Source organism: Heptranchias perlo, chromosome 28 (assembly GCF_035084215.1).
Source record: "Heptranchias perlo isolate sHepPer1 chromosome 28, sHepPer1.hap1, whole genome shotgun sequence".
In the NCBI taxonomy this organism is placed as follows: Eukaryota; Metazoa; Chordata; class Chondrichthyes; order Hexanchiformes; family Hexanchidae; genus Heptranchias; species Heptranchias perlo.
In genome coordinates, this window is record NC_090352.1 from 22,656,288 (window position 1) to 22,668,305 (window position 12,018).

Here is a 12,018-nt window from a genome sequence, read left to right on the forward strand (position 1 = left end):
GTAAAAGATCCAATGGCACTATTTGAAGACGAGCAGGAGAATTCTAGCTAACATTTATCCCTCAACCAGCAGCACTAAAACAGATGAATTGTTCATTGCTGTTTGTGGGACCTTGCTGCGTGCAAATTGACTGCTGTGTTTTCCTCATTACTGTGAGTCACTGGGGGACCCAGATTATTTTGGTTCTGGCTCGGGGCAGACAAATCGTATGGGAAATCAAGAGATGGTTCTATAGCGCTGTATTATCACCGCCCCCTTTTTTCCAAAAGAATCCTGTGTCCTTTCGGGGGAGCCCGTCTGCTTCTGTTCAGGGTCCTCATTTTAATGTGGTCGTCGAGATGCCAGCGTGAAATGTGCTCCCCAATAAGCAGCCGCCGATCTGGAGGTGGGAAATTGGGAGAATTTGAAGGGCCTGCAGCAGCACCTTAAAGGGGAGGGGTAGAAGTATTCGGAGTGAAAGGAAGCACCAATTTAGAGCAGCAGCAAACATTTTTGCAGAACTGACAACAGCAAGGACATTAAATGCGGAGACGTTTAAGGCTCAAAACCCACAAGTTACTGCAATAAAAATTTATGCCAAATCTGTGTGCGACTTTCCCTGACTACAGTTGAGGATTCCGTTAAAGCATATTGAAAATGGCTGTCTCCCGACTTGGACCACCCATATTTAGTGGGCATGAGGAGGAACTGGCGGTAGTAAAGCGGGCAGAGACAAAAATGGAACTGGGGGTCACAACTACATCATTTGACCCCGATTAGCATATATTCATGAGGCTCCCGCCTGGATCGAGGCCCATTCGAGAACTTGGGGGTTAGTTGTGTGCACTATCGTGGTCCCAATACCACCCCACTTTTAAGCACAAATAGGGCAGTAGGAACATGAAAATTGTCTCCTCCGTGTCTCTCAATTCCTGTTGCATCTGCTGTTTATATATTGCAAATAGAAGTTGAACTTTTTTAAAACTGTGTAACGTTTCAAATGGTTGATTTCACTCTTGGTTATAGCAGTCTTCATTTCCAGGAATCATGCCTCTCCAGTTCTCTTTAACTTCTCTCTTCTCTATTACTGTCTCTTTCTTCAGCTATTAATGTGGCTTTCAGTATCTCCTGAGTGGATATTAAAAGTGTTTGTGTGGACTAGACAAATGTTTCAACCATTAAGGTATTAGAGTGAATCCAATATCCTGAATTAAATTGGGAGAGGGTAGCATCACATCACTCTCACTCTCAGTCTCCAACACAGCCCTAGGTGTATACAAAAGTAATAAATAAAATTCAAACTGTTGTTCTTTTAGCAGCTTGGGGATGAAAGCAATTTAGAATTACATAGAATTTATAGCACAGAGACAGGCCATTTGGCCCAAAAGGTTTATGCTCCACACGAGCCTCCTCCTGCCTTACTTCATCTAACCCCATTACCATATCCTTCTATTCCTTTCTCCCTCATATACTTATCTAGCTTCCCCTCAAATGCATCTGTGCTATTCCCCTCAACCACTCCATGTGGCAGCGAGTTCCACATTCTCACCACTCCCTTGAGTAAAGAAGTTTCTCCTGATTTCCTTACTGGATTTATTAGTGACTATCTTATATTTATGACCCCTGGTTTTGGAATCCCCCACAAGCAAATATAGTGCAATCGTGGCCTTTTGCTTAACACTATCCTTTCTAATCCACAGTTTTCCAATTTATTTAAAGCTTGGTTGCATTAAATCTGCAACTTTTAACAATGTGGTTTTTAAAAAATTTATTCTCAGGATGTGGACTTCGCTAGCAAGGCCGACATTTATTGCCCATCCCTGGTTGCCCTTGAGGAGGTGGTGGTGGGCTTTCTTCTTGAACCTCTGTAGTCACTGTGGTGAAGCTTTTTTGTCAATCTTTTATAATTTGGATTAGTAGAAGTGGGTAAATAGCGATGAGTGGCCAGTTACAGTCAACCAAAAGGAGGAAGGGAAAAAATAACGACAAATTCAAATGTGATTAAACAAGGATCAATGTAATACTGAGAAACTAAAGTAAATGATTGAATATAAAAAGAATTTACTGGACCTGGAGGTTATAAGTGAAATGACAAGGTGATGCAATTAGATTAATGCAGAGCTTTTCAAATTACAGCCCACAAGGGGACCCAAGGGAATCTGTGAGGTCACCTAATTTCTATCCATCTGAAACTGGGTGTAAATAGTACTGAGGGCAGATGTCTCGAGGATATATTTTTTTCTGTATTTGTTGAATTACTATCACATTATCTCTAATTATCAAAAACACTCATTGGCCTTCCAAGGGTTACACACGGAGTCAAGGCCAAGTATAGTGCTTAGGTGAAGCAGAGGTAGAGGGCAGGGGATAATTGGAGCAGGGTGTGAAAACATAATTCAGTCCCTATTTTAAAGTCATGCATTCCATCCTTATTTTGACATACATTGATGTTACATTATTATACAAAATTGGCTAAGGGACAGAAAGCAGAGAGTAGTGGTGAACGGTTGTTTAGGTAGGAAGAATATGGAGAGGCAATGTAAACTAAATGGTACAATTTTAATGGGGGTGCAGGAATAGAGAGACCTGGGGGTGTACGTACACAAATCTTTGAAGGTGGCAGGACAAGTTGAGAAGGCTGTTAAAAAAGCATATGGGACCCTAGGCTTTTTTAATAGAGGCATAGAGTACAAAAACAAAGAAGTTATGCTAAGCCTTTATAAAACGCTGGTTAGGCCTCAGCTGGAGTATTGTGTTCAATTCTGGGCACCTCACTTTAGGAAGGATGTCAAGGCCTTAGAGAGGGTGCAGACAGAGATTTACTAGAATGGTACCAGGGATGAGGGACTTCAGTTATGTGGAGAGATTGGAGAAGTTGGGGTTGTTCTCCTTAGAACAGAGAATGTTAAGGGAAGATTTGATCGAGGTGTTCCAAATTAAGAACGGTTTTGATAGACTAAATAAGGAGGAACTGTTTCTAGTGGCAGAAGGGTCAGTAACCAGAGGACACAGATTTAAGGTGATTGGCAAAGGAGCCAGAGGTGACATGAGGAAACATTTTTTTTAGCTATTTCACAGCGAGTTGTAATGATCTGGAATGTACTGCCTGAAAGGGTGGTGGAAGCAGTTCAATCGTAACTTTCAAAAGGGAATTAGATAAATACTTGAAGGGAAAAAAATTGCATGGCTATGGGGAAAGAGCAGGGGAGTGGGACTAATTGGATAGCTCTTTCATAGAGCTGGCACAGGCACGATGGGCTGAATGGTCTCCTCCTGTGCTTTACCTACTGTGATACCATGATAACCAAATAGCAAAACTTACAGCAGTTTGGGAAGCGAGAAGTAGAATTGGTTGGAGCATCAGAGATTTTCTTCAATACAGGTTAAGGAGCTGGGAGTTGCAAAATTAAACTCTACAGTGTCACCACTGGCAGGAGAGTGTAATTACAACATGACAAGTTTACATAGGCAGTTTCCATTATAAATGTGGACATAGGAATTTAAAATGGAAAAGGTTGACACGAAGTATGACAAAAAGGTGATAACTGGAAGTAAGGTTTAATAGATGAGAAGTACCAACATGTAAGATTTTTAATATATTAGATTTTCTGCAATGAAAGCACTGTTTTCTTTTGGGTAGCTGAGATTGTCCTTTAGGTGTCAGCCATGGCTTAGTTGGTAGCCCTCTCGCCTCTGAGTCAGAAGGTTGTGTGCTCAAGTCCCACTCCAGGAACTTGAGCACAAAATCTAGGCTGACACTCCAGTGCAGTACTGAGGGAGTGCTGCACTGTCGGAGGTGCCGTCTTTTGGATGAAACATTAAACCGAGGTCTCGTCTGTTCTCTCAGGTGGACGTAAAAGATCCTATGGCACTATTTCAAAGAAGAGCACGGGATTTCTCCCTGTGTCTAGCCAATATTTATCCCTCAACAGGTAGTGCAATCAAATTTTGAATACCCTCCCATTGTTCACTTGAACGAATCATTGTAACCTTGCTATCTGTAGAAATAATGAAGGTAATAAAATGTCTGCACATCACTTCAACATAAGCAACTCATTCATTTATTGCTGTTCCACTTAAACTGCTCATCTACACTGCACAGAAAGTGACATAATTAAATATTTTTCTGGAAATGAAATGAAAATGATGCTAAATAGCTGTTTCAATAGAGTGGGCGAGTTAGAAATGAGTTAGGATGTTTTAATGTTTAATCTTTAATTTTAAAAAAAATTGATAGAGAGAGGTTTAGAGGGGTAGAGTTTCCGTTTTGGGCACCATCAGGAAATTGCGCCCAAAATGTGCTTGAAATTGCACTGTTTAGGTTACAGTTCAAGTTTCCACTAAAATTAATTTGCATAATCACAAACGTAAAATCTTCCATGAACCAGCACAATTGGGCAGCGTAATAGAATTAAATTGTATATTCCTTGATGTATTTAAGCGTGGTTAACTGGTGTAGTTTTATTAATACAACTGAAAATGGGTTTATCACCAAAAATAGGCCTTTTTAGTAAGGGCGTCCAGTCCTTCACCTGTGAGTAGCCTGATTTGAAATCACTGAAGATGACTTAAAAGGGCTATACTGAACCATTTAACAGTTTCATTGGTGTATACTAGTCAGTTTCTTAGTAAACTATTTTGATATTAAAAAAAAGTTTAAAACGTGCCTACAAGTACCCGTGTGCCTAAGGAAATGAACACAATTTGAAGACCCTTCCCTAACAACAACAGCTTACATTTATATAGTGCCTAAAACGTCCCAAGGCGCATCACAGGAGCGTTATCCAAGCACCAAGCCACATAAGGAGATATTAGGACAGGTGACCAAAAGCTTGGTCGAAGAGGTAGGTTTTAAGGAGCGTTTTAAAGGAGGAGAGAGTGGTAGAGTGGTGTAGAGGTTTAGGGAGGGAATTCTAGAGCTAATAGCCGAGGCAGCTGAAGGAATGGTGGAACGATTAAAATCAGGAGATGCGCAAGAGCCAAGAATTGGAGGAGCGCCAAGTTCTCGGAGGGTTGTAGGGCTGGAGGAGGTTACAGAGATTGGGAGGGGCGAGGCTATGGAGAATTTTAAAATCGGGGCATTCCCGGACCGGGTGCCAATGTAGGTCAGCGAGCGCAGGGGTGATGGGAGAACTGGACTTGGTGCGAGTTAGGATGCGGGCAGTGGAGTTTTGGATGAACTCAAGTTTATGGACCTGGAAGATGGGAGCAATCGGCGGAATCTTGCAACTTCGACCTGGAGGCATAGCCAGTTTTGTGGGTGGGGCCTGAGTCGGGCGATTGAATCTTGAACCAGTGTAAAAGATCACGGAAAACACGAGCGTAAGTGAGTCACTCACGTTTTAAATTCCTCTATCTTTTGCGCTGGCTTGGTTGACTGCGCTGGAAACTGGGTGCAAAACTAACAGAAGCAAGCGGAAACTCTACCCCATAGTGTTTTGGAAGTTACAAAGATGGAGCCTCAAGTTGGTCATTTGTATTGAAATTTTGCCTCTCATTGTACAATTCATGAATGTTCAAAATGACCAATGTAAGTGTTGTGCTTTATTTATGAGTCTCTATTTATTCCTCCTGATGCATTTCACAAACCGTCCTATGAGTGTGAAAGGATTTCAGCATCTAGTGTGTGAACACTCGTGCTAGACGGACCGTTCTCTAGTGACTGTTTAATTCTTTTATGTTGAAGCTTATCACTTACTCCAGCTGTGACCTTTCAACGATTTGCCCGAGGTTTGAGTTTTATGTCTTGTATAAAAGATGTTCATTCTCTCTTTTTAAGATCAGGAATAGGCAAGAAATTAAAAAATAGAGGCCTAGAAATTCGATGCCGTGTGTTGGTTTTTCGGGAGCTAAATGGGCGCCTAAGCCTCCAATATGGTGGGCATGAAATGCGCACTCATTACGAGCCAGAAGTGCACTGCCCGCCATATTGGTGTGGGCTAAAAAATAGGTGTCCAGGGCCTGTGCCTCCAACAGGCATCAGGCCTTCTATTTGCTCCTTTAAAGGATATAGAGGCATTGGAGAGGGTGCAAAAAAGATTCACAAGGATGATACCAGAACTGAGAAGATATCCTTATCAGGAAAAGTTGAACAGGTTGGGGCTCTTTTCTCTAGACAAGAGAAGGCTGAGGGGTGACCGGATAGAGGTCCTCAAGATAATGAAAGGGTTTGATAGGGTAGATGTAGAGAAAATGGCCCCGATATTACCAGGGAGGCGGGTTGGCAGCGGGGGGTGGGGGGTTGGGGGGGGGGGGCGGGGGCGACTGGGCACGTGGGTAACCCGCCCAGTAAATTAAAGCCACTTAATGTGGCTTCCGGGTTTCCCGTTGGAAACCTGCACAGCGGGCAGACTGCGCACCTGCATCACAGGCTGTCAGGTGGAGGAGTCCTATTTAAAGGGGCAGTCCTCCAATGAATGATCCTGCAGCAAAGAACCACACAGCACCATGGAGCAGCCCAGGGGAAAGGCTGCCCCCAGGTTTAATGATGCCTCACTCCACCTCTTACTGGATAGGGTGATTGTAAACAATTTTACAACACCAAGTTATAGTCCAGCAATTTTATTTTAAATTCACAAGCCCTCAGAGGCTTCCTCCTTCCTCAGGTGAACGAACCTGAGGAAGGAGGAAGCCTCCGAAAGCTTGTGAATTTAAAATAAAAGTGCTGGACTATAACTTGGTGTTGTAAAATTGTTTACAATTGTCAACCCCAGTCCATCACCGGCATCTCCACATCATGGATAGGGTGAGGAGGAGGAGGGAGATCTCCTACCCAGCGGATGGGAGGAAGTGGCCTGCCTCTGCCCAAGAAGGCGTGGCTCGAGGTGGCCGAGGAGGTCAGCAGCAGCAGCAACGTCTCCTGCACCTAGATACAGTGCAGGAAGCGCTTCAATGACCTAACTAGGTCAGCCAAAGTGAGTACACTCCCCTACACTCCGTCTTCCATATCATTGCCCCCACCCCACAACTCCTTCGGCACTGCCAACACTACTCTATCACATCACTCCTCACACCCACTCAAAGCTCATCCTCACCTCCCCAGCACTCATCCCACCACTACCACTCAGCCCAATCCTTATACATTGTCATGGCTCGGTCTCATACTCACCCTCTGATGCATCTCTTTCACGGTCAGCCTCACCCAAACCAATGCATTCAGCGTTTGGCCACATCACCATCCCTCACTCACGCCTCTCTACTTTCTCCCCTCATAGGAGAAGAGAGCCCAGAATGCACGGGAGAGGGTGAAGACCGTAGGAGGGCCGCAACATCAGGCCGTCCTCACGGACGTGGAGCAGGAGGCTCTTGAATTGAGCCGCACCCTCAAGTGCCTGTCCGTTGAGGACGCCAATACTGCCAGCCAACAAACAGCTGGTGACAGAACTTCAACATTCAGCACTCACAATAGCAAATGATGTTAACATGCCTTGCCATTTTCAGCACCTCAACATCTGTCATCATGCTTAAAATTACCTTCTGTTCTCTGACAGGGCCTTCAGTGACTGATATGACGGTGGAGGGCGATTCCTCAGAGCACCTGCCGGCCTCTGAGGGGGCACCGTCACATCTGAGCGAGCCATCCACCAGCGCAGATACACACACCTCGGTGGGTCCCCGTCCTCACTTAGTTGGGGTCGCACATGGTGAGTCACCACACACGGGAGTACGAGCAGACACTGGTGGCAGGGGCAGCTGTGGAGAGTCCGCCTCGGTGGGACCATTCTTCTCCAGGCTCTGCTGAGCTGGACACAGATGCTGAACCCTGGGGGCCATCCTTTAAAAGGAGAATGATCGAGGGGCAGCAACACAATTGCGAGGTGCTGGAACAGGTGCCACGCGCACTCTCCACAATCGCGCAGAGGACGGAGGAGTCCAACTCCTGCATGAGTGGAATGGTGGCACAGGTACAGGAGGGGATCTCTGAGATACTGTCACAGGGATGTAAGGGCATCTCTGAGATAGTGTCGCGGGTAAGTGCGGGAATGTCTGCGATGGAGGGAAGGCTAGCCTCCATCGAACTTCAAGCACGGCTCACCAATGAGTCCATTGAAGCCCTGACAATGGCCCTTTGGACTCAGGGTGAGCAACTTTCTGCCGCCTTAAACAGGCAGGCAGATACACTAGCACTGGCCTTACAAGGCTTCACACATGTCCTCCAAACTGTCGTCCAGCAGGGTGGTAGGAGTGATGTGGGCCTGGCCCAGGAGAGGGATGATGGCGAAAGGGGACATGGATGTGGGGACGCCACTCAAAGCGCTTCCACGTCTCACCTGTTGTCCCCCTCTTAACCAGTACCTGCAATGCTGTCTCCTCTCCAGGTGGTCGAGTCTGCGCCTGCACAGGTGCAGGTGGAGCAGTCTTTGGAGGGGCCCTCACGGGCACCAAAATCCAGAGGTCGTCGGCCCAAAGCATCTAATTGGTCAGGGCATGAGCAAGAGCAACCTGCCACTACCTCTGCTGTTTTTAAAGAGAGAGGTTACTTACAATATCGTTCCTCCTCCCCCTTGTTTTTGTCAGTTTGATGATTGTTTCTGTCAAAGTATGAGTCCTGGCCAAGTCACCTATCTGGAGCAAATCCCCTTCCTCACCAAATGATGAAGCTCTGGGCTATAAAGGTTTGGGCCAAGCTTCCCAATGACTGGAGGAGGAATCTGCTGGGTCACACCAATCCTTTCAGAAATAGCTCCACCTTCAAAGGAGGGAGATGGTGGGTGGGGGAAAGTTCTTTTCATTACTTCCAGATATGATTTCTCAGTGTAGAAAATTAGATGTAACACTCTCTTCTCCTTTCAGCAAAGCCTTTACACTGCCATTGTTCATAACCTATAATCATAGTTATGAATCTTTGAGACCTGGCGCTGTTTTATTTCTCTATGAATCATAATTTCAGGGTGAATGATTACTGTGGTTACTTTCAGTCGATTCAGCGCAATTTATATTGCTCCCCATATCATGATTGCACTTTTCCTGAATATTACCTGTTTTCTTCCATTCCATCTCTATCTTTCCATGCATAAAAACACCAAGAGAAAATATGGAAGCAACAAAACTACAGAACCATAAACATTTACAGCACAGAAAGAGGCCATTCAGCCTATAATGTCTGTGCCGGCTCTGTATTAGAGCAATTGAAAACTAATCCCACTGCCCTGTTCTCTCCCCATAGCTCTGTATCATCTGCTACAAGTGATTTTTTGACTCTTCCCTTAAAAGATACAATGTTGTCAGCTTTAGCTATCCCCTGTGGCAAAGTTACAGTAAACCGTGGGAATTGTAATAGAAGGAAGCATTGAACTTAACAATTAGTATTGTGTGATGGAGTTAAAATCCAGTGATAGGAATGATGTACAAGTCTGAACATTTTCCTTTTAGCTCTCAGACCACAGATTGAATGCAGCCTGAGCAGGCAATGACAGTTACTGATCTTCAGATGGTTTTGTGTGAAGAATACACTCTGTCTATAGCCTGCGACATTGCCAGTTTTAGCATCAAGCTGTGATATTTTTAAAAACAAAGTGTGAATGAAATACTTAACGCCTATTGTAACACCAAAAGATGCCTGTCCTTTTATTTGAAAGGCATTGAACAGATGGACAGCACACCTGTGCTCAGCCTAGACCTGGAGCATGGCAACTGAATGATTAGAGGATAATAGCATGTGTGTTTTTCCCCCTGCTATGATTAATGACCACTAAAGAATGATGGATGAATTTCATTCAGCCTCCAGTGCATCATTTTGCGCACAGTCCTAAGTCAGCTTAAAGGGCTGCTGAGTGATAGCTGTACATTATTTGTGCAACTACACGTTCTGTCCTCTTGGTGGAGAGTTAAGATTTATCAATCAATAACTTAAAAAAAAAGATTTCAACAATTGACTGTTACATCCGCAAGAGATAATTTTAGAATTTACAGCTGAATCTTGATGAATGTAATCAGTTTGTGGAGAAACATTACACTCGTAACAAGATTATCTGCATTTAACAGAAACGCAAATTCAAGTCAAGAGTCCATTGACAAATCTTTATACCATTTAATCATTCATGCAATGCTTCAATTTAACCAAGAAGAATAAAAATATATTACATAGAGCTTACAGCACAGAAACAGGCCTTTCGGCCCAACTGGTCTATGCTGGTGTTTATGCTCCACATGAGCCTCCACTCACCCTACTTCATCTAATCTTATCTGCATATCCTTTAAGGGGGACTTTTCTGACTTTGCAGTCCAGGTGGGGAGCCTCAACTGGAAGGAATGCTTATTGGAAATTCAGGTACGTGCTGCACACGATTTCCTGATCATTTAAAATGAATGAATGGAAAATCGTGTACAGCACATTTCTGCTATACGCTCCCAGTGGGTGAGGCTCCCTGTCCGGAGTGCAAAGTGGAAAATTTACTGCTATGGCCCACACAAAAATGATCAAACTGCTAAAATTTGTTGCTGTCTTTGACTGAAATTTGGTAGTTGATTAACCACAAGGGAATCGTTTGGATCAGGATTTTATATTTTAAAAGGGTCTATCTTTGTCATTGAGGTGGGTTAACAGCTCTATGCCACTTCCACTGCAATGGCATTATACACAAGTGACGCATAACATATTGCAATGTGAATTGCGTTATCATGCTAAATACGTCCCAAGCATTTGAATAAAAACAAGCAGGATTTTCTGCTCTCAGATTTAATAGTGTGACTGGAGTAGGTGGGATATACATGGGATGAGGACCCATTCTGAAAGAAGATTGCTGATGCTGAATTTCGTAGAAGTATAACATAGAAAACAGAGTAGTTGATGAGTTTCTCATGGTGAAAACTGCTGATATTTGTATCCCGATTAGACACAATTCTAGTCTTACCTTTTTTTCTTGCAGATTTTTAGCCTCTTAACCTATTGCCAGATGCTCAGCGCTGTTGAAACATGATTCAGGGTGGAGTTTTCTTTCCCTTTTGTTTGTGAGGTACTTGACTGCAGTTTGGATGATTCAGCTAAAATGGGGAATCTGAGTGGCGAACAAACCAAAACTTGGGACTCATACCTGTGGCATAATTCACTAAGAGGATCTACCCTGAAGTTGACATAACCCAAGAAAATATCTATCTATTTAAGGAATAACCTATTCTTGTCTTTTCAAATAATTCTTTAAAAATTGTCCGGATACCAACCTTAATTGAAACTGGGACTAATCAGCTATTTTCTCCATTCAAAGTTGCAAGCTCACATAATCGCCTCCTGACTTTGTTACTTGTGTGTCAGTCAGTTAGCTTCATTGGTATAATATTTTTTCAATTCATAAGCTTATGTGAAGAGCAAAGGCCCATAAGTACACAACACTGACAAGGTTGAAAAAATAAAAAGATGAGATAAGTGAAGTAGTTATGAGATGTTACCAAGCTTTGGTTTTAAAAGCCTTATAGATTGTATGATGAAGGAAAGGCTTAAGGAGGTTAAAAGAAAATTCCACAGTTTTGATGTCCTGGGTTCCCATTAAGTATGCTCGTAATCTCCTTATGATTGAATTTTGATGGGAAGCTTGGGTGAAGAATTGTCACCAGGCACAATGAATACTGACTCGGATGAGCATTCAAAAAATAAATTGGATTGACCGATGATCCAACAGAATAGAAGAACATTGGTTTGAGCTAGTAAAAAGATGAAAAATGGTCACATTAGGCCTTGAAACACACCCTGGATGATAGTGGAATGGATTTAGGGCTAGATTTTCTGGATTGGCTATGAAGGGTTGGGGGAGGGAATCTAGCCCAGAACTTTGTGTGATTTATTCTGGTTTCTGGTTTCTTATATTCTTGTACAGTTTGAACTAATTGCCAAAGAGGTAATGTGTCAGAGAAAAATAATTTGTCAAAACTCTTACATGAATTCCGGGATGGTTTGATATGATTACACATTATATTAATACAGAGGAAATGGCAGGCAATTCCTTAACCCCCTATTGCAGGTTATCGACAAAAAGAGTATTGGTAGACCAACAGATTGAGAAGATGCTAACAGATAATATTACTGAGCCAGCCTCAGGCCTGTAT

The 12,018-nt window shown here is 43.4% G+C and overlaps 1 protein-coding gene across 1 annotated transcript in view; it reads left to right on the top strand.

Moving 5' to 3' along the window:
• The window catches only part of pitpnm3 (PITPNM family member 3), a 323,972-nt gene that overhangs the window by 10,643 nt on the left and 301,311 nt on the right, over positions 1-12,018 (top strand). Inside the window, exons 2-3 of the mRNA XM_068007892.1 lie at positions 10,181-10,249; positions 11,790-11,810. Coding sequence (XP_067863993.1) covers positions 10,181-10,249; positions 11,790-11,810 — 90 coding nt within the window. The remainder of the gene's footprint in view (positions 1-10,180; positions 10,250-11,789; positions 11,811-12,018) is intronic.